This window comes from Leptonotus elevatus, chromosome 12 (assembly GCF_054856555.1).
Source record: "Leptonotus elevatus isolate MCC_2025b chromosome 12, RoL_Lele_1.0, whole genome shotgun sequence".
Classification (NCBI taxonomy): Eukaryota; Metazoa; Chordata; class Actinopteri; order Syngnathiformes; family Syngnathidae; genus Leptonotus; species Leptonotus elevatus.
The window spans coordinates 11,308,377-11,336,315 of NC_141250.1; the positions used below are offsets into that span (position 1 = coordinate 11,308,377).

The following is a 27,939-nucleotide window of genomic DNA, read 5'->3' on the forward strand; positions in this document are numbered from 1 at the left end:
CCAGGGAGACACAGAGGGACCACTTCTAACGGGGCAATGAAACGAGACAACCTGGGCTTCTCCTCCGCCTCTTCTTCATCTTGCTGTTGACTTGTGCATCCTCCTCTCCGGGGGGTGTTGCCGTTGCATAGCTGGCGCTAGCTTGAAAGGTATATGTTGTTTTGCTCGTCACTATCAGCCTATCCACGAATTTTACTTATGCGTGTCGATGTGTCTATATATTTAAGATTTTTATTTTAAAAGAAGCGTGTTGAAAAATATTCGCTCGTAATGTAAAGCTTTAATTTCCCGTTTCGTGGTGCCTTCACATGTCTTGTTAAATTTCCAAAATTCGGACTTCCCTATTCATTGTATGTAAAAAAAAAAAAAAAAAAAAAAAAATAATTAATTATATATATATATATATATATATATATATATATATATATATATATATATATTTATGACATTAAAAATGCGTTGAGATGTCCGTTTTATTTTTGTAAAGATACGGATACTCGTGAGATACGCAGCAGGAGAAGACACGCGAGTGATCGCTCTCGACATTTCTCACCTACTACGCAGGTTGCCAAACTCAGGGGCCCAGAAACAAACTGCATCGCGAGTCCCTTTTTTTATTAGGGCACATTCATAATTTTACACAAAGAGAAGCCCGTTTACCCATACTCACTTTGACAAATTTTCACAGTTTTGTTGAAAATGCAATGTGTAGACTGGAGTTACTGCAAAAAAAAGCCTTCTGTCACTCAATCTGTTCTCATAGGCCGCATGATGCACTAGTGGTTAGCACATCAGCCTCACATCTCTGAGGTTCTGGTTTGGCATTCCTGCGTGCAGCCAAGACTTCTCATCTTGTATGATGATGACTACAAAAAAAATGCTTTCAATGTATAGACACATGTGGCTGTTAGAGAAAGTTCTCACTACACGGGTTCCCAAACTTAGGAGCCCATAGCCAAAATGGGAGTCACTTTTTATTGCATCAGTGTAATAATTTGTCAAACAATTTTTTAAAATCATCTTTACGTTTTGATTAATTTGTTGCATTAAGCAACCCATGGATTAGTGTTTAGCATGTCTGCTTCACAGTTAAAAGTTCTAGGAATTTCTCACCTTCTGCAGATTCCCAACCTTTGGGGACCTTGAGCCGAAATGGGTTGCAAGGTAATTTATTGGATTAGAGTAATTAATTAATTTTTTTAAGACTAAAAAAAACAAAAAAAAAACTATTTTTTGGCATTTTTATCCTTGACTCATTCATTTGCTGTGGGCCTAGTGGTTGGCTTTTCTGCCCCACAGTCTTGAGGTTCTGCGTTCAAATCTCAACTACATTATAGGGCCATTTTTCTCCACTCCAAAATGTATGTTTCTTTATAACATAAAATGTATAGACACAAATAACTTCTAGGAATGTGTGTATGACTTAAAAAATGCCTGTAATGTACACGAGTGACTCCCCTTCGTCTACAGAGGTTCCCAACCTAATGCTGCATTTACACCAAAACCGGTGGGAGGCGTTTCGGTGGCGCGTTTGGCATTGTGGTCAACGTACTTCGCGCGGACCAGAACAAAAGTGCGTGGGGCGGCGCGGCGGACGCGTTTGGAGCGCTGGGCGGCGCAGCGAAATCCGCACATTCCTGACGAAAATCTGCACACTCGCATGTTCGCCAAAGTTGAAAAATGTGAACTTTTTTCACGTTTCGCCTCGCGGTAGCCAATCGGCTTCGAGTACCGGCTACATCACACACAGCGTCCTGTTGTCACCCCGAGCGCAACAACACGGCCAACCGGGACCGAGTGGTGAGCAAGGAAGTAGCATACAAGTGCTGGTAAGTGTATTTACTTGCTGTTGAACTGTACCGAGGTAGCAGCAGTGTTTATATCATCCATGTCAAAGTTATTTAGCACAACTGCTGGCCGCCGGAGTGCTGTCCCGTACCACAAAAACCTCTCGCTGCTATAATACCCAGGAAAGAAGTGGAAGTAGTTGGCGATGCTCTCTTTTTGACTGGTAAAGTGTTCACCAAGGGACACACCTCCTCCTCTCCGGCGTACGCGAATGCATGAATGAGCGGCAATCGCTCTAAAAAAAAAAAAAAAAAGCAAGCGTTCCAGTTCGCATTTTCGGTTTTGGTGTGAATGTAGCATAAAGGGCCTGGAGCCAAAATAAGTCATGAATAACTTTGTATTTATTTTGTATCTTTTTATTGATACATCGCTTGCATTGCATGTTTTTTATCTTGTGGCTGGTCAATGTGTATGCTATGGTAGTGCATGATGCTTAAAAAAGTTTGCGAGACCCTTTTAACAGGGTGACCTTTATACAAATTGCTAAGTCAGTCCGTCACTTTGCACAGTGAATTTAAGCAGCATTGTTCCATCGCAGTTGCCTTGCAACCTTGCGAGCCTTTCTGACTCTTTGATTGCTGACTTGTGTCAGCTTTATTATGCACTGCAGGTAGCCAGGGAGAAGGTGAGGGATTGAGTCGCCATTAGAGAATAAAGTGTGGGCATATGCATTGTTGTACCACTAGGTCTAATCCCCGGGGTTTAGCTAATTGACTTCTGTCAGCTTTGTGCAGACTGGTTTTGGTGTCTTATTGCAGCAGAAAAACAATAATACCTGGCCCGTCTCCAGTTTCATTGCTCCTGCGGGGAGTTGGTTGCCGGATACACCTGACTTTGTACATCCTGTCGCTAAAAGATAAGGGCAATACTAATTGATTAGCCAGCTGAACTTGAAGTTGGTCAGTTTTGTCTCGAGGTTAGTGCCAGATGTAGTTGGAAAACCGTATGAACTTGTGCGAGCTGGGCTCTTTTCAAAATCTAAAAAAAGTGGAGCAATATTTTTTAAAACTGTTCAGGAATACAAAAAGATTCAGCCAGAAAAAAATGCCTCCGTGCATGGTATCTCAAATGAAATCCTCTTAAATTCTCAAAACAGGCTAATGTAATGGTGTAACCTATACAAACACTATTGCTTAAGATCTTTCAATGTAGTCAAGAATTCAAGTCCTGATTTTTTTTGTTAAAAATCTAACCAATTTTAAGTGATAAAGGGTTTTTTAGAACACCACTAAGTCAGTCATTTAAATAAAAAATCATTCATTAATAAAAAAAAAGTTCAAGGAATACTTAGATTATTTTTCATAATATTCACAGTCAAAGGTGAAAAAAGAAAGTGCTTTGGTTTTACAAAAGTACATCACTGACAATAATTCAATACAAAAAAAATACTATGCTCCTTCGACTCAGCTCTAACTTAAAAACTCAGTGGCTATGACTGCTCTACACAACAATCTCTTCTTTTTTCCTTTTTTTCAATTTTAATGCTGCAGCCTGCAGGACACACAAAATGGCAAGCTTGATAACTCAAGTTTACAACTTGATTAGAATATATCAGGAGCAGATCCGCTTGTGTTGTGACTTGGGAAAAGCAATTGTCATGTAATTTTTTGCTGATTAGTTTTTTTTGTTCATAACCTTTGACTAAGATTGTTTTCAGAGGTTTCATCCTTTTTAACATAACATGCAGGCATACTTCACATTTTTTTGGGCAAGCGAGGCTCATTCAAGAACCGTTGCACATTTGCGTTTCCAGTTTGACTCCTTGATTGCTTACATAATGTTATTAAGCTTCTTGACACGTTTACAGTGGCCGTGCTTAATCTGTTAGTTTTTGCGCCAAAAAGATTAATCTGCGAAGATGGACCAATTTAAATGTTCCCCCCCCATGTTCACCTCACAATTTGCCATGTGTTGTCTATTTGTTTTGATATTAAAATGCTGAAGCTTATTTCATGTTTATATAAACGTTTAGCCTTTCCACCTTAAATACGATCTCTAATGAGGTGTTTTTCTTTGCCTTTGCTGTCTTGCAGGAACAAAAACTCAAAAAGTAGGATAACCTGAGTGCTGGTGGATAAGTCCATCCGAAGCACAGCTAGCGAATTAGACCTGACCGTGGATACTACAGCTTCCATCCAGACAGCAAACCAAAGCAGAGCATTTTTGCAGTTTTGTTTTTGGTGTTAAATAACTGACACTTTCTATTTCTGGCAAGAAATTGTTATTTTCACGTCATCTGTGAAAATGGGTCCTGGAATGGAAACGGCCGACGTTGCTGTGGTTGCGCTCTACTTCGTCCTAGTGCTGGTCATCGGCTTTTTCGCCATGTGGAAATCCAACCGCAGCACTGTGAGCGGCTACTTCCTGGCCGGACGCTCCATGACGTGGATAGTGATCGGCGCCTCGCTCTTCGTGAGCAACATCGGCAGCGAGCATTTCATCGGACTGGCCGGGTCGGGAGCGGCGGGCGGCTTTGCTGTTGGCGCTTGGGAATTCAACGCCATTCTGCTTCTGCAGCTGCTCGGCTGGGTCTTCATTCCCGTGTACATCCACTCGGGTGTGTTCACCATGCCCGAGTACCTGTCAAAACGCTATGGGGGAACTCGGCTGAAGGTCTACTTTGCCTTCCTGTCAATTCTCCTCTACATTTTCACCAAGCTGTCTGTGGACTTGTACGCCGGCGCTCTCTTCATCCAGGAGTCCCTCGGGTGGAACCTTTACCTGTCTATAGTCCTGCTCATTAGCATGACCGCCATACTCACCATCACCGGTGGGCTGGTGGCCGTTCTGTACACGGATGCCCTTCAGGCCGTGTTGATGATCAGTGGCGCTTTAACGTTAACCATCATCAGCCTCGTTAAAGTGGGTGGGCTACAAGGTGTCAGAGATAAGTACATGGAAGCTGTCCCCAATGTTACCGCCATCTTGGCCTCGGGGAACTATACCTATTCTCCCTCCTGCCGCATCCATCCCAAGCCCAACTCCCTGCGCATCCTCCACGGCCCCTTGGATGAAGACATCCCGTGGCCGGGTTTCATTCTCGGCCAAACCACCGCCTCCATTTGGTACTGGTGTGCTGACCAGGTCATAGTTCAGAGAGTGCTCGCCGCAAAGAACATCGCTCACGCGAAATGCTCGACACTCATGGCGGGAATCCTTAAGATCCTTCCCATGTTTGTAATCGTCATCCCGGGTATGATCTCCCGCATCTTGTTCACAGACGAGATCGCCTGCATCGGACCCGAGCACTGCATGGCCGTGTGCGGCTCCCACGCCGGCTGCTCCAACATCGCGTACCCGCGCCTGGTCATGGCCGTGATGCCCGTGGGACTGCGCGGTCTGATGATGGCGGTCATGATCGCCGCCCTGATGAGTGATCTGGACTCCATCTTCAACAGCGCGAGCACAATCTTCACCCTGGATATCTACCAAACCGTTCAAAAGAAGGCGTCCCAACGCGAGCTGCTCATCGTGGGGCGCCTTTTTGTGGTGCTCATGGTGGTCATCAGTATCGCTTGGGTTCCCGTCATCATCGAGATGCAAGGCGGGCAGACGTACCTTTACATCCAGGAGGTTGCCGGCTATCTCACCCCGCCCATCGCCGCTCTCTTCCTGCTTGGCGTGTTCTGGAAGAGGTGTAATGAGAAAGGGGCCTTCTGGGGAGGCATGACGGGTTTCACGCTGGGTACGATCCGACTGGTCTTGGCGTTTATTTACCGCCAGCCTCACTGCGACCAACCGGACACCCGACCTGCTTTCATCGTCCACGTCCACTACATGTACGTGGCAGCCGGTCTATTCTGGATCTCGGGCTTTGTGGCCGTGGTGGTGAGTCTTCTCACCCCTCCGCTGGATGAGCATCAAATTCGCACTACCACGTTGTGGGGACTTCGTCATGTTGAAAAGTTGCCTGACAACAAAAAGGACAGAGAGCTAATGAACACACTGACTGAGAAGAACCACTGCAGCGGCGATGCAAGCTTGCACAAAGGTTTGCCGGCAGATGTCAGAAAGGAAAGATGTCTGGACGGTGCCGATATCAAACTCCTGGTCCCGTCCACGGACCACGACCCGGCCACCCCCAGCGCAGAGCCGTCCCCCGCCACCAGCCCCGCAGACAGGTTCGCCAAACTGGATGAGGGAGAACGCCACGAGGCCAGCCGCTGCATTCGCTTGCTGGACTGGTTTTGCGGCTTCAAGGAGCCGTCGAAGGACGCTCAGCCCAGAGCGCCGCAGGACAACGCGAGGGTGATCGCGGAGATGCTGCACGAGCCGCCGCGAGTCAAACTCTTCCTCAACCTCGGCCTGCTGCTCGTCTGCTCCGTGGGCATCTTCATGTTTGTCATTTTCTCGCTGTAGTCGACCCTCGCAATCAGCGAACTGGTACCGACTGGTGGGGAGGCTTTTACCAAGGTGGACGTCGCCGTCGTCGCAGGGGGGGCCTGTTACAAACAGAGGAATTTATAAAGCTTTGAGAAGATCTGTCTGTAATATTTACAGTTGTCTTTTGTAGCATCTCTAACAGGAATCTAAGCTTATTCTAATCATTTTTTTTGGAATGATCAAAGCTTCCCCACCAACAAAATGTGCTCCTTTTCAAGACTTTTTCATGCTTATCTGGCACTTGCCTGTCCATTTTGTACAGAGCTTGTTGTTAATCCTGCACTCTGAATATCTTGTTGGCTATTGAGGATCATTTTACTCCAAATGAATTTGAATATTGGCCTTATTTGACATATGCACTCATCTTATTGTTGTTGTTTTTTTGTATCGTGACAAATTTTGTGATTCATTTTTTTTCTGTACTGTTGACTGTGACTGTAAGCTTAGTTACTCCTGTAGCATTCATGTGTTTTGTGGGTAGAGTTTATTTAAAATCGTAGACCACGAGAAGTTTTGTTCTAAAGCTCATGCTTCTTAGATGTTAAATTTGATGTGTGTCTGTTAATCTTTTTTTATTTTTATTTTTTTTATTTTTTTTGGGCCTGGAAATACAATTAGCATACTTCATGAAATAAATCCTAACCAAGCCTCTCTTCTTTATGGGGGACCATTTTGACGTTTTGTCATTTAATCTTATAAAGCTTTGCCTTTTTACTGGGGACACAATTATGAAGCACAAATTTGACAGATTGTTTAGTATGGTACTTAACCGTGTGTGTGTGTGTGTCGTTAAAATGTGTTATTTTCTGTTGTACTTTGATGTTAAATTTGAAAACTATAAAAAAAAAAAAAGTTTTTCATGCACTACTATAGCATAATAACAAAAAAAGTACTAACGATTTTGTATCCATCTCTGTTTTATGCATATCTCATGTTACGTTCAAGAAGTGCGTCAAGTCTGTTGCATTTGATTAAAATGGCTTATTTTGTAGTTGTGTCCAACAAATAGCATTCTCAAGTGTATCTACTGTGTCCACATGTACGCACTGCACTGCTAAATAATCATTTTTTTGTTTTCCAAATGCAACTTTTGTATAACCTTTTACCAAATGTGTCTTAGTGTGAGTTTTTAGACTGGAAAAAAAAGTCAAGTAACAGACAAAAAAGTTTTCACACTCCAACTTGTGTGCTGTGCCATTAAATCCATCTGCTAAATCAGCTTTGTTGTGTCGTAGCGTTTCAGTTAACTCCATCTGAATAACTATTGGTCACTGTTGGATTGGGTTTAATTGAACAAGGGTTCATTGTCTGTAGATAGCAACAAAGAAAAACAACAACAAACCATGATGTATTTAATTGTGTTGTATCAATGTCGGGTGCGAATGATGGAAGATTGATTGTGACTGTTATAGTGATGATTACTGGGAAAGAGCTTTAAACTTTTCATTTTTTAAAATTTGTTTTTATTTTTTAGAGAAAGATGCATTGTTATTTTTATGGAGTTTGTTTGAAGAGATTTTAAATAAAGGATTTTGTGGAAACCAAAAAAACATGATTGCTGTTCTGAATAATTGAGCAATTGTTACAAATATGGTAGCCCATGTGTAATATGAGATTCTACAATCTTGTAAAAAAAAAAAAAATTGTTAATTGATTCATTTAATTAATTACTGTAAACCGCTGTTTGAAGAAGTCAACCCCAAAATTTTCTTTACAATATTGTACTATGCATCCCCACTATTCTAAACACAGTAGTCTGATTAATATTACATTTGTGGAATATGAGTTGAAGGGATACTTGACTCATTGAGCCATTTTCAGCAGTAAAAAGTTGATTTGTCCAGAATTAATTTGATAACTTCATTAATTTTCATGTACAATTAATACCTTTAAAAACTTAAAGCAGCAAAATCCCCCCACTTTTATCCATCTTAGGGGCAACCATTTTGCCACTTGCTGTCAACTAAAGATGACATCACAGTTGCTAAGGGCTCAGGCGCTAACCAATCACTGCTCACCTGTTTTCTGAAGCTGCTTTCTGATTGGTTGTTGCCTGAGCAACTGTGATGTAATTTTCAGTCAACGGCAGGTGGCAAAAAGGCCGCCCCTTGAGTTGGATAAAAATGATGGGTGTATAATTCCATAAATGTAGTATTAATAAGAATGCCGTGTTTAGACTGGTGGGGGCCCAATGAAACATGAAACGTTTTCAGAAAAATTCTTAAAGATTAAATGCATAATGCACTAAAAAGTTAAATAATCACCGCAGATGTACTTTCTTTACCATGTATTTGTTCAAAGTACCTGGGAACTAGCCTATTCTAGCTAAACTGACATTAGGCGAAAAGCAGACTGGTCGCCTGCTGTAAATCACAATGTAACATATAGAGACAAACACAATCCCTGCAGATTTTTTCATGGATCATGTGGTCTGTAAAGCATGAGAAGACCAAGCATCTGTTTGTAGATATCCTTGAACAACTTCTAATTTGAACCAGATGAGACAACTTTCACCTGAGGGAAATAACTCATTTTGTTGCCATGCGACATCCAACGATATATTTAGTAGTTGTTTCGTTTCTGTTGCTTTTGACAAGGATTGCATAATGCCTTGGCGAGGTTTTATTAATCTGTCCAGTTGCAGAAGAGGATTGGCTGATTGCGCCAATCTTTACTCTGGATGCAGCCAACCGAGAAGTCAAGTTTATGGCCTCACTTGATCTATTAGAGATGCTGTACTTCTTTGATACCATGAATTTGTTGTTTTCAGTCTTAAGGTGACATTTTAAGAAGAAGCATGATTGGCATTTAAATGGTGACTCGTCATAACACTGTCCTGTGACCTATGGCAACAAGTTGACCCAATGTAGCATGTGCTTTTTCAGGAACACAAGGAACATGTTATTTATATCGTGTTATTTTTATTTATTAATTATTTTTTTTGACACTTTAGCCCTCTTTTTTTCCTGAAATAAAAAGCAGCAGTTACAGAGGATTTCAACCCCCCCCCCCCCCTGAACCCTCCACTTCCTCATTTTCAGTGAGGAAGTCTGCAGACTCGTCTTGCACGTGTTAACGTGACCGCATGATCCGTTACACTGTGCATCATTCTTAAAATCATGGGCTTTTCAAAAACATTCACATACAGACAATTGAGAGGTAATAATGTGTCAGTATTATTTAGTGCAATTAACACATAGCTGTTGACTACAACTACAATAATAAATGTTAAACAATGACCTTATGACGTGCATGTGTGCATTTGATGACATTTGTATCGGATTTCATTATAGTGTGCTAGTGTATCTGATGTTTTGAATTAAGTGAATGTTGATAAAAGAGGTATGCCTCAGTTGATGGACAAATACAACTTTTAGGTGCATTAGGTTTTCTAAAAAATATATTGATTAGTAAGCATGTTACAACCTGTTAAATGGAATACAATTCACCGATGATATGTTCATTTTCAAAACAAAACATGCCATCAGACATAAATAAATTGAAACAATCCATGAAAACACACGAAACCCATTAATGGAGTTAATCCCACAAAATGAGCACCATTATTCCCTTTTTAAAAGACAAGTTGTTCCTTGCACAGATATTGTGGTGTATAACATCGTAGATTGTTTGCATTGATTATCCCTTAAGCCCTCAAGGCATGCCACATTCGCAATGTACAAAGCCTTCTGCGAAACACAGAGGAGGCTCGATTATGTTCTGGGGCCGCTTTGCTACAGCCGGCAAGTCGTGCAACTGGACAAGGACCCCAAAATTCACAGTAAAAATACATGTTGGCAATACAGTACATCAGACTGAGAACCTTGAATCGAGATTCTATTGAACATGCCTTATATATTCAGAATAGTATTTTCTATGCATGTATTTTTTGGCCACAAATGGGCATTTATTTATTTATTGCAATTTATTTATTTTTACTACGTCATGTTTCGGATAGTTGATCACTACTTGTATACGTATGTACTGTCAGTATACATGGTAAAATGCGTAGAAACAATCATTTGCAGCTTGATGACATGAACTTGAACTCGTACGAGGATACATTTCAAGGTGTATTTTTTTCTTTTTTTCCAAAATGTTGGCTGAGATGCATGGCATTGTTTTGGAGAGGGTCAGAACGCGTTCTCCAGCGTAAAAATCTTATCGTCGACAATGCCCTATTGTAGCGCTTCGATTATGTTTAATATCCCTCAGGAGGATAGGGTGTGCTAGTATTCCCGCATGCAGTACTTTATCTTGTTTTGACGGACTTTCATTTTGACTCAATTCACATAGTCACTCAGCCCAGCACCTCTCCTACGCGTTTTAACCTCCGCCCTCCCTCTCTCTCTCTCTCTCTCTCTCTCTCTCTCTCTCTCTCTCTCTCTCTCTCTCTCTCTCTCTCTCTCTCTCTCTCTCTCTCAGTCTCTGTGTCTCTCTCAAGAGGAAACCCCATGATATTGTCCTGGTGGAAAACTACTGGCATCCAGGGCCAAGCTTTGTTCATTGTCTCATGTTGGACGGGCCCAAAAACACCAAGCGTTTTCTGTAACGAATGCTGCGAAGGACTTCATGCTCTTGTACAACATCATTTGTCAGGGTTTGTAATCAAGCAGTATCAACTTAAGAAATAGCATGGATAAAAGCAAAAAACACCCAAAATGAGTGTGGCGATTGCTATCGGCTTACAGAGTAAACTCAAGGCGACCCGTTTCCTTGCCTGAAGGCTTACTGAGTGACTTTTTCATCACAGGGGCTGCTGATCTTTCTGTTCATACATTCTGAGGCACTGCTTCCCGTCATGCCGCATTACCAATAACATGGTTTATAAATGGATTGATAGATTGATGATTAAGATCGTGTTACCATTTGGGTTCAGGTCTGTGAACAAAAGTGGGCCGCACACACCACATTTGGTGGCTTCTTTTGCACCGCGTGGTTCGAATAAAAACAGCAACAGGAAACACGAGCATGACGGTGGTTAAAATGGCAAATAACTCCTCATACAGATTATGTTCCCAATCATGAATTTTTTATGTGGCGGGGAAATCTTTGTGGTGATTAGGTTACCAAGCAACAGCTCCAGATTCTCAAAGGAACCACGTGGTTCCCAAAGGTATATGAGCTACTGTACACTGGTCTCCTCTGTGTATTCTGTCTTTACAGCAACATTCACCCGTCCATTTTCTTAAGTGCTTGTCGTCATTAAGGTCACGGCCAGGTGAGCGAGGCCCTGGTCTGAACATATTTATAGGACTGTATATGGAGAAAACCCACGCAAGCATGGCAAACGCATTCTAACCACTAAGACAACGTGCTGAGGTTGATTTAGATATGTTGTGACGGATTTCAAATCACATTCAGTAGAATCCCCTCTGGGAATATTTCAAAGGAATTGTAACCGCATTATTTTTAGAAAAAGGAAGTATCAGCTGGGACACAAATTAATTTCGAAATCATTGATTTGTAACAGGGTTTGAAAAGGAAGCAGGCTAATTAGTCGTCACATGGTAGTGTTAAGTGGTCTGATTCATTGGGTTTGTGCTCGGGCTTCTCACGGATCTTGGATGTCAGTCAAGAGTGTGGCAACGAGAGGACAGGACATCTTTCTTCTTTCATAAACACTCTATATGTAATTATGCAGGCAAGCACAGAATTATTCCCAAAAAACACCTATGGACGAAGTGTGGTGGAATTCCTTAAATTGTGGCCGTAAATCCATTTAATAGCCCCTTGATGACACAAGAGAAGCTGTTAATATAAAATAAGCGGGGATGCTGCATATTGTTTTCAATCTGAGCATTTTGTTGATATGGCAAAAATGTTATGAATCTGGTCAGTTGCAATGTACACAAAGCAAAACAAGCCTGTAAGTCTTTATGGCATCGGGACTTTGAACTCATAACGAGAGAATGTAGGTGAAGGTGAATGGAAAACTTAAAGACACGTGAGCGATGCCTCAGGTTACAACAAAAAGTCTGTTTATGTTTCAGCTGTGTGATGTTTGGACCCTTATTTGATCATTTTCTTTTGTCTTTTTCAGCCATCTGATTGGCCCTGAATGCCTGCGCCTGATGCTAATGATGAGCTTAGCATGGCTAGTCAAGTCAAGTCAATTTTACATGGACAGCGTCAATTCAAAACACAAGTTATTGTAGAATACATTCTCCTCAAGTACCGAAGCCCAGAGGACAGCGGAAAGGTAAAACTCCCTCTCCGAAAGAAACTTCCAACAGACCCAAGACTCTGAGAGGGATTATTGTCTGCCTTGACTGGTTGAGTTGAGATGGAGCGATAGCGTAGCGAAAGATAGGATATAATAAAAAGGGATAACAAGAAAGAAGCAGGTCACCTGCAACTAAGGGGGATAAAGAAAAAGGTTAGTGATATCATGGCAGTCAAATTAATAGATTGGTCATCACAGTGAAACAGAAGAACATAAAAGTGTCCTTATCACGGAGACAGACATTTGATCTGAAAAACAACATGGCAAGTAGTCGAACTGGAATCTGTGTTCAAATAGAAATTAAACGGTAAATTACACACAATGTGGATGAGTAGGAAGAAGAGTAAATAAATAGCTTGTATAATGCAAATATCCATCCCAAACATTTTTTTTTTTTGTAATTGTCCATCAACACCAACATCAAATAAAACCAGTGTCATACTTTATTTGTAAGTGAACATCACTGCAGTATGGCAACTTGACTATAATAAACTAAGCTTGATTATCAGCTTTAGCAAAGAGGAAGGTTTTAAGTTTGCTCTTAGAAACCTAGTTTGCCATTGACAATAAAATGTAGATAGGCAACAGTCATAAGTGCTCAAATTTAGCCTTCGGGTCTTGACAAACACATATTTAGGATATGTGTTTGTTAGGTACATTTTTGATGTCAGTGTTTTGTTGACTTTGTAAGGGGGAAGGAGCATGACAAATAGTCTAATGAAAAATACAAATATAAATGTATTTAGTTGAACTAACTTTGCTCATTTTAATTTGTTGTTTTGGTTTTACAGCGATCAGACTATTCCAGAATGTTGTCTCCCATAGCTAAAGATTAGCATAGCGTAGCTAGTTAGCTTGCTATAGATGATAAAATTGACAATTATCATCATACACGCAATGATTTAAAAAAATATAAATAAAATATTGATACCTTGTTTATATGTACTAGAAATATACACACTTTAGGGACTATTTGTAATTCAGAAAACGTGCAGAAATGATCCGATTTAGCCAAGTCCTTTACGTGACTGACATGGTCGTATTGTTTAAAGTGAATGTGCGTAGAATATACAAAAATATTAGCTTAGCACAGTTAGTTAGTTTGCCAAAAGTGATCAAATGTACAATTCCCAATTTTGATGAAGTTGATACATTGTGTAAATCTCAGCTAAAAACACAATAAAATAATTTTAAAATATCCTTTTCAAGGCTTGATAAGACTTGGGGACCAAACAAGATCTTAAGAGATGCTACAGCCCTGTTCATTGCCACGCAAGCAATCGAAGTTCGGGGATTGGGGGGCATATCATTTAAGGTGTGGTTTTCGGCTGACGACCCTGTTAGCTAACACTCCCCCCCCCCCCCCCCCCCGCCTTGTTATATTGTCAGGCAAGTGGACGCCCCTGCTTTGCATAGCTTGTTTTTGGAAATGCAGTCAGGTCTAAGTCAATATTCACAAGATACACAAAATATATCATGTTCAAACTGAAAAAAAAAAGGCGGGAACGAGGCATGTTTACCACTGTGTCACATTACCCTTTCTTTTAACAATGCACAGTAAATTGTGGGTCGAATTATTTTCTTATACGTTCTTCATATACCATATTTCAAATTCAATTCTGCTGTTTTGTGTGCGTGTTCCGCAATTTTCCAGTATTCTAAGTAACCATAGTGTCTCTTTTCAGGTGTGTTCACCCTCATTTAAAAGGTAAAAGGCGGAGCTGGATGAGGGGGCGTGGGAGCCTGTGTGGAAAAGTACAGGGAGGGGAGGCAACCCCAGCTTAAGTCAAGAAAGTGATGGATCACCGCATTGCCTTCCTGGTTAAGCGCTTGCCCTTCCCAAATAAGCAGTTGCACAAACAAGGGAGAAACAAAGTGCATGTTGTCGCCATTTGTATAGTTGTAATATGTGGCATTTACAGCTAATGCGTTGATTAATGCACGTGTTATGTTACGAATGCATGTGAAGGTAACGTTTATGTAATACGCCACTTGATGAACCATCAGCTCATCAGCCCCCCCCCCCCCCCACACAAATGTCAGCTTTGCCTCGGCGGTTGCGTTTTTGTCGTCTTGTCTGACGACCGCCGTTCAAATGGGCCTCGCGTGTTAGGTCATAGTGCCGCCGGTTTGTTGAGCCCTTAAGTGTGTTTGCTTGACACGCCACACCACACCAATGCTGACTTGGCAGTGCATCACATGACACATTTGCAGTCTTTTGAGTTTGCCGTTAAAACATATTGAATGAGCAGCGATATAGAGGTCACACAACTGCAATCTCATCCCTTGATTTGTTCATATCTGCAAACTAATTACAAGTTTTATTAATTTTAATATAACAAATATTTTTGGAAATAATATTAAGTATAATGATGGCGGCGAGATATTTTAAAATTCCTAACAGTCATGCATTTGTAAATTATTATTATTCAGTTTTGCCTAAGCAATATTGAATTAAAGCTGCTGAACACAGAAAATTGAATTTCGAATTGCTACACCCCCCCCTTCTTCACGCACACAATGCACACATGACGTCACATCCACAGACAGGGGGCGGGAAATTCGAACCCTTATCCAATCCGAAAACTATTAGCCAGAGTACCCAGCTAGGGAAGATGTTTCGATCATAAATGGTCAAATAAAAGATATTTTTGGGCAAATTGTTATCCACAACATCATTTTAACGAACCATAATCCTAGTTACAGATGTCTATAAGTCATTTCACCTTAATTTAAGATAAGTGAAATGTGACATTGAGATATATTGAATTGAGGTGAATTAAAGATATATTGTATTAAAATTATGATTAGTCTTCTTTGTCATATTTTACACTTCATAACGCACCACACATTTTCAATAGGAGACGGGTCTGGACTGCTGGCACTTTTTTTTTTTTTTTTTTACCACAAAGCCATGCAGTTTTAACGTGTGCAGAATGTGACCTGGTATTGTCTTGTTGAAATAAACTGAGACATCCCTGGAAAAAACACTTCTTGGATGGCAGCGTGTTTCTCCAAAACCTGGTTGTACCTTTCACCATTAATGGTCATGTCATGCCATATAGGAACCAACACGCCCACATACTGTCACAGATGTTGGCTTTTGAACTTTGCGCTGCCTTCTTTTGTGGAGTCAGTGCTTTTGCCTGTTTAAGCGTTTCAAGAATTATTCCAAATATTCCGGACTTGATCCCCTGGTGTCCTTTCAGCAGGCATTGTGTCGTAACATCGTTTTGGTACGTGGGAGCAAACAGCAAATTCCTGAGGTTAAAAACAGACAGATTCCTAATACTATTAAGATGCCATGACACTGGAATGAGCAGACCTGAAAAAAGTTGACCAGAAATCAGAGGTAGTAAGCTCTGTTTGAGTTCTTGTGCCAATGTTATGATTAGTTGGCACCGACGCACTCGGTCATGTTTGATTTAACATTACAAGAACAATGCCGCGTGCCAAATAAGTCACATTTCTTTGCTGCGTTTTTATTGGCTCTGGTCAGCCGGTCACCACTCCTTTAGAATGTGGAAATTTCCAAGCTGCAAGCTCATTTCCACTTTCAGTTCTACTCCCTGTGTGTTTATGTTACAAATGGTAAATTTCCCATTTGCCCACAAATCTACGTATACTATTAGTCCACATGTGTTGGTGTTAATGTTTTTGACCCATCTAAAGTGTTGAAAATGGCTAGGGCTCATTGACGAGGTACAAGGAATCCGCCCGACACCCGCATACACCCAGAAACAAATGAATCTAGCCTTCTTTGGGTGTGGATTGACTCCAGGGCGCATCTCATGGCCAACACTAATATTGCACAATGACAAACCAAGGCCTCGTTGTCAACAAGGTCCCTTAACTGAACATGTATGAAAGTCATGCAACAGTGCGAGGTCATTTGTTTGCACCTTTTGCCAGGAGAAACTTCACGAGTTGAGTGCAAGAAGGACAAATGTCAACATTCTCTTGTCTTGGGCTCCCCCTATCGGTTGCTATTAAGCGGCAAAAGAATTCCAAGACTTTTAATGAATAATAATGAAATAATTTGTCATGCTGCTCACGTAATATATCCGTTTATGTAATAATTATTTAATTCAACAAATTATTTTATGTATACACTTTATTCACACATTTACTGATACTTATGAATTATAGTTTGGTATTGCTATTACATGTTTTTTTATTTATTGAAAATTTTGACTTGATTAAATTTTAACTTTATATACCATATATTCATATTTTATTTACTTAACAGTCACATAGAGAATTTATTCATTGTAGTAATTTACCAATCAGCACTCTGCTTTAAAAATGAATAGGTTTTTATTATTTATCTACAGTACCTATTTGTTTTATCATCATCTACTTAATATTTGTTTTTACTATACAGTGTAGAAATTTACCGTTTTTTGGTGTGTTTTAATTGATTTTTATATACTATTTTATATACTTTATTTCAGTAAATACACATGCAGCATTTTATTGAAATTTTGTTCCATATTTATGCACATTATTTATATTATTCATATTCATATACATTTTGTTCTATATTTTATTATTCATTATTATTTTTTGCCTTTATGTCATTTATTTTATTGATTTATTTATTTACTTGAATGAATTTTATTAAATCTATTTTCCAGATTTTATTTATTTTCATACAGACTTGATTGATTTATGATCTAATGCTTTTGTCCCAAATTTGAATATATCATTCGTGCATTTTTACGGATGATTTATGATTTTTTTTCATATTTTACTTATTCCTTAATGTCCTCAACTTACAGTGTGCCCTTTAACTTACCAATAATGTTGTTATCTGTACACCCAGCATAAAAGTATCAATCTACAGTGTGTTGAAAAACTTTCCTTTATTGTCGCCCAGATAGCTGTATCAACTTGACTGCTCTTCTGGAAGACCCCCACCAACCCTTAGTGGTGTTTTGGATCATCACCATGACAACGGGAGGTGCAATGGGACAGCCGGATGTGACCCAGACGGAGGAGATCCTCCTAAGCGTCATTAGGTATTTGTTATTCGGGATCACATGTTTGGCGAATGACGCCTAATGCGAGAACTGCGCTGCGCCTTACAGACAAACTCAAAAAAGTTGGCTTCAAAGCATATTTCAGATGTGCAGGTGTACCTAATGTTGTGACCATGGAGTGGAGGTCAGTCTGTGATCTTTTTCGGAATCGTGCCGTTTCTTGAGAGGACACATCAAGCTGAAACAGAGACACTTAATGTTGTTAGTCCCTCTAAGTGAAAACGCCTGCTGTGGAAAAACAGAGCAATACATCAGCCTCGCATTGCTCGCTTTGCTTTCCTTCTTTGGACTCAAGTGTCGCTTGCTGCTTGTTTTGGTGTCTTGTTGCCTTCACTTTTGTCTTGTTGTGACTCTTGTGACCTTCACTTTTGTTTTTTGTTTTCTGTTCCCTGTTTATTTGTGGGAACTGTTGTCCTCTTTTTTTTTTTCATCTTAGGTATCTTGATCTTCTTGTTTTGAGGTCATGTTACCTTCAATTTTGTCTCCAATATTGTCTATATGGCCTTGTAGCCTTTGCTTTTTTTGATGGGTCTTAGTGCATTCATTTTTGTCTTGACTATAATGGCTTGATTTATTTTATTTTTTTTTTACCTCCACTTTCATCCACTACTGCTGGTTTGTATGGGTTTTATACTTTCATTTCTGTCTTCAGTATAGTTCTTGGTTTTTATTTTTGCTTTTCTGTTGGCCTTGATGCCTTCAATTTGGTCTTCAATATCATTTGTTGGTCTTTTTGCATTCTCTTTCATCTTCAGTATTTCCCCCCTTTTTGTGGGTCTTGTTGCCCTTTTGTTGTTGTTTGTTTCCCATAATCCTTTTCTGCTTGATTGTGGATGCCTTCACTTTTGTCTTGCATATTTTTTTACACCTTGTTTAGTCTTCCTTTGGCCAATCAGTCTTCAGTATTGTCATCAATATTTCTTTTTTCTTTTTTTTACTTCTTTGTGGGTCTTGTTGCCTTCACCTTTGTTGCTGTTGTTTTCTGGGACTTTTTTTGCCTTCAGTTTCACAGTATTTATTTTTCTGTTTGTTTGTGAATCTTTTTGTCTTCACTTTTGTCATCAGTATTTTTTCTTCTTATTTTGGGGTTTTAATGCCATCACGTTTACCATGAGTAGTTTTTTCTTCTTGGGTATGCTTCCTACTTTCACTTTCATCTTTAATATTACTTTTCTGGTTGTGAGTCTTTTTGCCTTCACTTTTATGTTAGGTTCATCAGTTAATGCTGGGTTTTTTTCAAGGTTATGTGGCTTCTTGCTTTCACTTTCATCTTTAGTCTTCTTTTTTTTCTTGCTTGTTTGTTTTGTCACCTTAACATTTTCTTTAGTATTTTTTGTGTCTTGTTTGTTGCCTTCATTTCAGTCTTCAGCCTTAATTTTCTACCTGTTTATGTGTTTTAAATGGTATTCATGTGTGTGTGTTGTTTTTTTGTTTTTGCCTTCGCTTTTGTCTCCGGTGAGTGGAAAGGACGCTCTCTCGGGTTGGGAGGTGGGGATTGACTTGACGGTTGAAGAACATTCCATCCCCTTGCCTTCTAAAAGTCCTGACTTTCTTTCACAGTATGCTTATAGTCAGTATCTGTCTGTCCTATCAGTTTTGTAGCAGTCACATCATCAGTTAACATCAGCGAGCCCCTTGCTTGAGCATCCATATATATTTGTCGTGACCTAATGTATTATTCAACAACATTCGTGGCTTTTTAAGACATTTTGTTGCAAAATTCTTTCCACACTGTGCCCCAAACTAATAACAAAAGGCTCGTAAGTGTTCAAGTTGCCCTTTTGCACACACCTGTTGACAGATATGAGCCGTCACCTAAAATACTCTGCCGTTATCTCCTCAAAGCACTAAATCACACATCTACTTTGTTTTTGGTCGTCTCCCAAAATAACCAAACCCCCTAAAGCTCGACATCACGGCCATCCAACCGTCCAGCCCCCGTAAGATGCCTCTCTTTCTCACTCGGACGTTTATTTTTAGCTGTTAAACAACTGCTCTCCTAAAAATGGGCCTACCCGTTACGGGTGGAGGTGGAGCGCTGCTATGTATGGCTTTCCTTCTCCCCGGTCAGCCCCCTTCGCAGGCCGGTCCGTGTGCTCCTCTGTCGAGGCGCGAAGGAGCGAGAGGAGCAGGGGGACGTAAGGGATGCAAGGAAAAGTGTGATTTCTGGGGATAACTCGGGACCGCTGATGGACGCTTTTCTTGAATCTTCACATTTCCTCTTGTAACCTCTCCCAGGGCCTGCGTGACCTTTGCCACTAACAACTCAAAGCACACTTGTGGGACCTTTTGGAGCTTGTGGACGCCTTAGCTGAGGATCATGCTTTCCCTCTGGTTGTTCCTGCTCCCGTGCCTGGGCCTGGTGCCCGTGGCCCCGGCCGAGAAGGGCCTGGAGTTCCCGCAGTACGACGGCAAAGACCGCGTCCTGGACATCAACGACAAGAACTACAAGAAGGCCTTGAAGCAGTACAACATGCTGTGCCTGTTCTACCACGAGCCCGTGGCCGACAGCAAGGAGCAGCAGAAACAACACCAGATGACCGAGCTGGTGCTGGAGGTTCGGAGAAGGAAGCATGATGGGAGATAGAGTCTATTTAAATTGCATTGCAAATCATAGGTTTCCATGTATGACTGTACTGTAGATGGACAGTCCCAAGGTTTGTGGGTAATGAAGTTGTTTATCACAATCAAATGAAAAATTCAAACTGTAATCCGGCACGGCTGCTCAATTATTTATTTTCAAGTACACTCTGACACCTGAAGGCCACGTTCTTCCTTGAGGAGGAGTCATGTTGCAGCTAGGTTCAAACAGACCACTAGATGGCACACTACCAATAACAGTAGCGTTAAATTGTTTCACAATGTCGGCGCTGACTGACAACATCACAACCATTGGAAAGGGTAAGCAGAATACAGTGATAATAGTAAAGAGGATTATTGTGATAACGTACATTCAGTACATAAATAACTATCCACATTTAACTTCTTTAAGTCTTTATATTATATTTTCAATAGCAGTAGCTTTAATTGCTAAAACAAAATTTATTCATAATTTGATTATTTCATTTCCTTTTATTTACATTCCAGATTAATTTGATTTTACTTGCATTTCAGTTCTGTAAACCTGAAGAGTTTATGAACATGTAATTGTACTTATTTATATTATAACATGTATATTATTTATATTAATTAAAGTATGCATTTATTTCAGTTTTACCAATGGGATTATATGAACATGTAATTTTATTATTACATGTTACTTAGTTTTACTACACTTAATTAAATTTTACATTTAAATAATATTTTATGTTACTGCATTTTCAAATTTCTGTAAATTCCTGGATTAGGGCTCAATATATGAAGAGGTTATTTAATTTGTCTTAATATATAATTTAATAATAATTCATCTAACTTTCTATTATTATTTTTAATTTAATTTAATGTTTTAAATCAATTTTGTCTGCATTTTATTTTTGAAGTCTTAGAGCAGGGCAGGCCACAAAGTCCACATAATTAGCCTGCGAGCCGCTTCTAAAAACAACTCAGCAGTGATGGGACATTGTGACTTCCTGGGAATGTTTTACAAGTGATCATTTGAGAATGCAAACACCAGCAGAGATTTATGAAGAGCAATGTGCTGCATATCGACATTTAGGTCAATCATGAGAGAAATGTGAGAAATAATTTAATCAGTCATTTTTTTGACTATCCAGTTTTGCCCTGCACTGAATAATATTACATTGAATAATATCACATTTTTTACTCGTGATAATGATGATCTTATCAAGCCATATGTATTTCCAATTCAAGATCATTTACCACGTGGAATAGCGTAAAGAAGATTAAAGTCAATCTCCTTTTGAATCACACACAGTTGGAAACAATGTGCACAATGCAGCTCGTGTTACACACAGAACAGTCGTGACCTCTCGCTTCAGGTTGACTTTAATCCCATGCCAGCAATGCACACTTGATATTTGCTAGTGTACTTGAACATGATATAACTCCGTAAAAAACAAAAAGTATTTATATCGGCCTAAAGTAGTCATTCAAATTGGAAAAACTTTAAATAGTATTTTCTAAACATTTATGGATTTTTTTTTTTAATTTAGCACAACAAAGCAAGCAAATTGTTTAATCCAAAAATAACAACAGCTCGGTACAGTCATTTTGTCGTTCCACAGTGAGTAAGTAGCACATGGATGTAGAATAACTGAGGGACAGACATGCGGCCCTACTGTGCCTCCGTTTGTCATCCAAAAGCATTGTGAGCCAAATATAAATCACCATGTCAGAGCGTTTGCATCAGAACAACTGCCATACTCATACTTCAGTGCTATTTTTAGAACAATCTTGCTAATTATGTAACTATGTCTCTGTGCCCTCCAGGGTACGATAATCTTCCCCTTCATCTTCCCACTAAGTGGCTGCATCAAGTCATTAAAAGACTATAAAATGCCATTGACAATTCATCTCATATATATACATATTTTTTTGTGTTTAACGTGCAGCTAGTGGCCCAGGTCATGGAAGACAAAGATGTCGGCTTTGGAATGGTCGACTCCCAAAAAGATGCCAAGGTGTCGAAGAAACTAGGCGAGTATGCTGTACAGCACGAGGGATGGTCTCATAAATAGGATGCAGATTTATGTTAATTGTTTCACTCGCCTCACTGACTATACGGCAGTGTTAGGAAAGGGTTAATAACTGTAGAATAGGATAATAACAATGATGGCTAAAAATCATATGATCAAGAACTTATTTACTTTGAAACTTTTTAAATAATGGTTGTTCTGTTGTTGTCAATCAATTTTCTATTGAATTGCATTAAAAAGCAATTCTAATCATTTAATTAACTTAGATGAATGTAATTCTACTTTATTTATTTTTTATTTTTCTGAGTTCTCCAAGTCATGAGAATGTCATTTGTCATCATTTTGTTTGATTTGATTGGTTTTTCCGTTGTTTTGATTTGATTTGCGTTTGCTGTGTCAGGCCTGGAGGAGGAAGGCAGCGTGTACGTGTTCAAGGCCGATCGTGTGATTGAGTTTGACGGCTGGCTCTCGGCCAACACTCTCGTGGAGTTTTTGCTGGATGTGAGTTCAACCACTCGCAACCACTCGCAAACTAACATCGAACCCCATTCGCATCTTGAAACCCTCATTTGAAATCCCCGACACAGGCTTGAAAACCTACTTTGATAGTGAAACTGGGGTTTGGAACCCTGACGCTTTTTTAAAGGCTAGGCTTCAAATCCTAATTTGAAACTTTGCCTTGAAACCATAATCATGACTTGAACCCATTTGAAAGCATAACCATGGCTTGGAACCCTAGTTTTAATTCATAGGCCTACTTTGTAACCCTAGCCCAGTTCTTGTCATCCAACTTTGAAACCTTAACCTTGTCTTAAAACCTTGACCCAGGTTTCAAACCTAATTTAAAGCCTAAATCCGGTATTAAATGATTGATTAATTTAGAAAACAAATTTTGAATTATAATCGTGTTTTTTTAAATCCCTAATCCCGATTTGAAAGCCTAATTCTGTTTTGAAAAACTCATTTAAAACCCTAGCCCATTTCTTGAAAGTATACATTGAAACCCTAACCCTAACATGAACCCTAATTTGAGACCCTATTCCCCAATCTCTAAAACTAACTTTAAAGCTGTTTCGGAGCCCTAATTTTAAACCCCTATTCTGTTTTAAAACCCCAATTTAAAATTTTGAAACCCTAGCCCAGTTCTTGAAACCCAAATTTGAAACCTAAATTGTTAACCCTAATGTAGACATGTAACCAAATTTGAAACCCTAACCCTGACTTGAAACTCGACATTAAAAAACCCTTACCTTGTTTTAGTTAAAACCTTAATCCAGGGTTTAAAATGTAATTTGAAACCCTAATTTAAAGGTATAATCCTAGTATGAAACCCTAATTTAGAACCAAAATAAAAAATTGGAACCCTGTTTTTAATCCTGATTTGAAACCCTATTTTGCTTTACCCTGTCTTGGAGTCATAATTTAAAACCCAAACTGGCTTTGATTTGAAAACTTAATCCTACTTTGAACCTTTCATCTGAAACCATTACCCTGTCTTGTTACGCTAATGTGAAACCATAACACTGGTTAGAAAACCAAATTTGAAACTCGAACCATGACTTGAAACCATACTTTGAAAAACCTCACAAGTATTTCAGAATAACCATAATCCTGGTTTGAAACCCTAATCTAGAACCCAATTTAAAAATCACAATCCTGTCTTGAAACTGTATTTTAAAACCACACCTATGTGCTAACCACTACGCTGCTGTGCTGTCAAATGCCTTTACTATATTCAATTGTCCCCCCCCCCCTTTTTTTTCTTCTTCCTGTAAACAATTTTATGATTGATGCTATAAATCGCTCACATAACCAACAAAAGCATCATGTCGTAGCTTCAACCATCCACAACGGCAAGCACCCCCAAAATGTTTGTCCTCTCTGCAGCTTTTGGATGACCCCGTGGAAGTAATCGACAACGCTCTGGAGCTGAGGGCCTTTGACAGGATGGAGGAGGACATCCGCGTCATCGGCTACTTCAAGGGCGAGGACTCGGAGCGTAAGTGACAAGAACGAGACGTTTTTAGATGTGAAAAAAAAACAGGCGGAGTTGTCGCAGTTGTTCATAGTGCTCAATTTTAATCAGCCCAAATACCGCTAAAGAACACAACGTTGCAACATGCTTGCCAGGCCAGTAGCTGTACAGCATGCCTTAACATTGTCTAATAGAAAAACATGCTTTGCTGCCATCCTGTGGCATCTGTAGCCAATTACACCGTAAAAGAACAACTTGTATTTTTGGGCCTAAAACAGTAATTAAGGTGGAAAAATGTTAATCTAAAATTGTTTTTATTTTGTTGTTGTTGTTGTTATTATTATTATTATTATGCCCACCTCAGGTGGGCCAGCACCTCCTTTGCTCGCCACTGTCCCACTATAATAATAATATAAAGGAACACAGTGCTACCTCATCAGTGCAATTTCGCCGCCTCATCTCAGTGGATTTGCAGCTCCATTTTTATCCCATCCGCACGATGCAGCTGCTGTGACCCGGAAAGTTCATCTATTTCCGAATGTCACACGTGTGGTGAGATAACATTCCTCCTCCCCCCCCCCCCCCCCCCGTTAGATTACGACGCTTTCAAGGAGGCAGCCGAGCAGTTTCAACCCTACATCAAGTTCTTTGCCACCTTTGACAAATCTGTACGTGAGCACTCCGCGCAAGTGTGGTCTCCCTTGCAGCCAACCATGTTTTGAATGCATTGGTCACTTCAGGTGGCCAAAGAGCTGACCCTGAAGCTGAACGAGGTGGATTTCTACGAGCCCTTCATGGAGGAGCCTGTCACCATCCCGGGAAAACCTCATTCTGAGGACGACCTGGTCGACTTCATCCATGAGCACAGACGGTAAACAGCCAACCATGCGGAAACAGGAAACGCCCCCTAACATGTGTACAGCGTTTTCACTCGCTTCATACATAAATACACCTCCATCTTGTTGACAACTTTACTGAGCAATCAAATATGTTCTGCTTATCAGAAGCTAACTGTGAACGAAAGCTAACCTTTGCATTTAAGTGGAAGTCAACCTTGTACATTTCTTGACAATAATATGTTATATGTGACCTCACTAGTCTGCTCTAAACATGACATTCTGATTAATATTACACTTGTGGAATATTAGTTATGAAGCAAAATCCAGCCGTTTTTATCCATCTCAGGAGGCGGCCATTTTGCCACTTGCTGTCGACTGAGGATGATATCAATGTTACTCAGGGCTCAGGCAACGACCAATCACAGCTCAGCTTTTTTCTGAAGCTGAGTTGTGATTGCTGCTTAACTCATATTTCACTAGCGCAATATTAACCAGAATACCGTATTTAGACAAGTGGGGCGGCATAGAACATATTATTGTCAAGAATTTTTTTTGGGGGGGGTTGATGCCCCCTTTCAACAATAATCAGTGCAGCTCTGCTTAACACCTTTCTTTCTTTTTAAAATGTATTTATTTGTATGTCATTTGAAATTACATTGTATGGCCTGTGTTAACCTGCATTTTCTTAAATTTGGTCAGAATTATAGTAAAAATAAATAATAAGAATAGTGAGGGATTTGTTCATAAATAATACATACATTTTTGTTAACTGTGGTAATATTTTTTAATCATTCAGATTTCTTTCAATTTTTTAAAGGTAAAAAACATTTTAAACATAGTTGTATGGAAAATTTATAAATTCTATCACCAACGTGAAACTTTGTATATTATGATCACTTTAGGATCATAATAATAATATTCATCCATCACAATTTATCACAACAATGCGGCGCGTTACCATGGATACCGTCATGGTGTTGTATCGTCACACGTGTCTTGTGTATCTTCAGGCCTACTTTGAGAAAGTTGCGTGCAGAAGACATGTTCGAGACATGGGTAAGCCTCAATGGAAAGCAAACTTTATCAACAACTTTGTGTATGTCTGCGCATTTCCTTTTGCTTTTTCTTGACACGCTTGCTTCGTTTTCAGGAGGACGACATCGAGGGCATCCATATTGTGGCTTTTGCAGAGGAGGAGGACCCGGGTAAGCGAGACCGCGTCATTGGCTTAAACAGCTATCATGTCTTTCAGCATAATAACTAGCTACATGATAATCAGATAAGGGCCAATTATGTTGTACAGTGGTTCTTAACCTGGGTTCGATCGAGGGGTTCAGCGGTGGTCAAGACACACACCCGATGTAATGACTCATGATTATACGCCCCGCTTGGCCATCATTGGCCGCAGGTGATTAAGCTACAGCTGCAGGGAATTTGGTGCGCTCGTTAATCGTCTTGTTGGCTGTTGTGATGGTACGTCGTGTGATTTCTTTATTATTATAATCCCTTCATGGTAACTATGTAAGTGATTGGATGAATATGTGCTATAAATAACCCAAGAAATGTGATCTATTTTTGTGGCCACAAATGTCTAATTTGCGAGCATGTTAGATCTTTATTTTGTGGCTACAATTTCATGTGTTACGTCTCGGGCTGTATAATTAGCAGTTCTCAGAATGCAGCAAGTTTAACGCCTCTGCCCGACAGCAACAAATAATACTGAAAAACAGTTGCATAAGAAAACTTTGATGGCTCGCTGCCATCACTATTAAAATAAGTCAAAGGACTTCCTGTTTGGACAAATGCAGATGTTCATCATTATGGCGGGTGTCCCCCTTGAGCATACTAGATTTAGTGGAAGTGGTATACTTGGAGAAAAAATTGTCTTCCACGAACAATGTGACTCTAAATGTTTTTATTTGTGTTTATCTGAAGAAACAAAGCAGACGTTATACCATTTAGCAATCGATCAATTTTTAATGGTGAGGGCGTATTATATGATATCATGTGGTATTTGATATTGTCATATCATACGGAGGATAAAGAATAAAAGCACACTTGTGTCTCATGCGAAAGCTAGCTTTTGTTACTATGGCAACTGGGTGCCGGAGATGGCAACTCTAAAAGCTAAAAGCATTGAGCAACATATCTTTTTTGTAGCGTTACCAGAGAAGGAGATGTTCGCTCTTTTGCGTCCAGAATGCAAACGAGCGGCGCTTACACAAAACCCGCCACGGACTGATTTGGTCTTCCTTTCAGATGGTTTCGAGTTCTTGGAGATCTTGAAGGAGGTGGCCCGGGACAACACACACGTGCCTGAGCTCAGCATCGTTTGGATTGATCCTGACGACTTTCCCCTGGTGAGGATTCCTTCGTACGTTTGACATGTCAACAACAATTGGACGATCCGTTCAATCAATAATTTGAATGTCTCTAGTTGATCCCCTACTGGGAGAAGACCTTCAAGGTGGATCTCTTCAGACCGCAGATCGGAGTCGTCAACGTTACAGATGTGAGTTCATCAAGATATGGCGTGCGTGTATGTGTCTGCTTTACTAACGTAGCACCGTGTGTGTGCGCGCGCGCGCGTGTGTGTGTGTGTGTGTGTGTGTGTGTGTAGGCCGACAGCGTGTGGATGCTGATGGACGAAGTGGAGGATCTGCCCTCAGCTCAGGAGCTGGAAGACTGGATCGAAGACGTACTCTCTGGAAAAGTTAACACCGAGGATGATGATGATGATGAGGATGATGACGACGACGACGATGACGACGACGATGATGACGACGACGATGACGATGATGACTAATTTGAACCAGTACATTTTCGTAACCCCAACATCAGCAATTGCACTTCAGAACATGTGAACAGTTACTGTAAATTACGTGTATTTAATAAGCATACATGTATTTTTTAATACAGTATATTGACTTTTGTGATTGATCATGGCAGTCATACGTAAAATCTATCTGTTAATAAAAATACAGTAAACATGTTTTGCACTCACTGGTAATAAACCAACCGGGGTGCTTCA

The 27,939-nt window shown here is 40.1% G+C and overlaps 2 protein-coding genes across 5 annotated transcripts; both read left to right on the forward strand.

Moving 5' to 3' along the window:
• Positions 1-17,330, forward strand: slc5a3b (solute carrier family 5 member 3b). 3 transcript variants are annotated; one of them, XR_015096720.1, is made up of 3 exons: positions 2-149; positions 12,275-12,433; positions 14,143-17,330. XR_015096720.1 is itself a non-coding variant. In XM_086091665.1 (2 exons), the coding sequence occupies exon 2, from the start codon at positions 4,093-4,095 to the stop codon at positions 6,205-6,207; it is 2,115 nt and encodes a 704-aa protein (XP_085947791.1). In that variant the 5' UTR covers positions 1-149; positions 4,064-4,092; the 3' UTR covers positions 6,208-7,796. The 3 variants fall into 3 exon arrangements, 2 of the variants coding, with proteins under 2 accessions (XP_085947791.1, XP_085947790.1); XM_086091665.1 differs by lacking the exons at positions 12,275-12,433; positions 14,143-17,330 and adding an exon at positions 4,064-7,796 and having other exon boundaries at positions 1-149; XM_086091664.1 differs by lacking the exons at positions 12,275-12,433; positions 14,143-17,330 and adding an exon at positions 3,882-7,796.
• casq2 (calsequestrin 2) lies at positions 12,285-27,939 on the forward strand. 2 transcript variants are annotated; one of them, XM_086091668.1, is made up of 13 exons: positions 12,285-12,433; positions 17,337-17,478; positions 19,738-20,056; positions 22,011-22,095; positions 22,495-22,595; positions 23,982-24,093; positions 24,664-24,737; positions 24,810-24,940; positions 25,919-25,964; positions 26,059-26,113; positions 27,168-27,268; positions 27,346-27,420; positions 27,529-27,939. In XM_086091668.1, the coding sequence occupies exons 3-13, from the start codon at positions 19,820-19,822 to the stop codon at positions 27,712-27,714; spliced, it is 1,203 nt and encodes a 400-aa protein (XP_085947794.1). In that variant the 5' UTR covers positions 12,285-12,433; positions 17,337-17,478; positions 19,738-19,819; the 3' UTR covers positions 27,715-27,939. The 2 variants fall into 2 exon arrangements, with proteins under 2 accessions (XP_085947794.1, XP_085947793.1); XM_086091667.1 differs by lacking the exons at positions 12,285-12,433; positions 17,337-17,478 and having other exon boundaries at positions 19,535-20,056.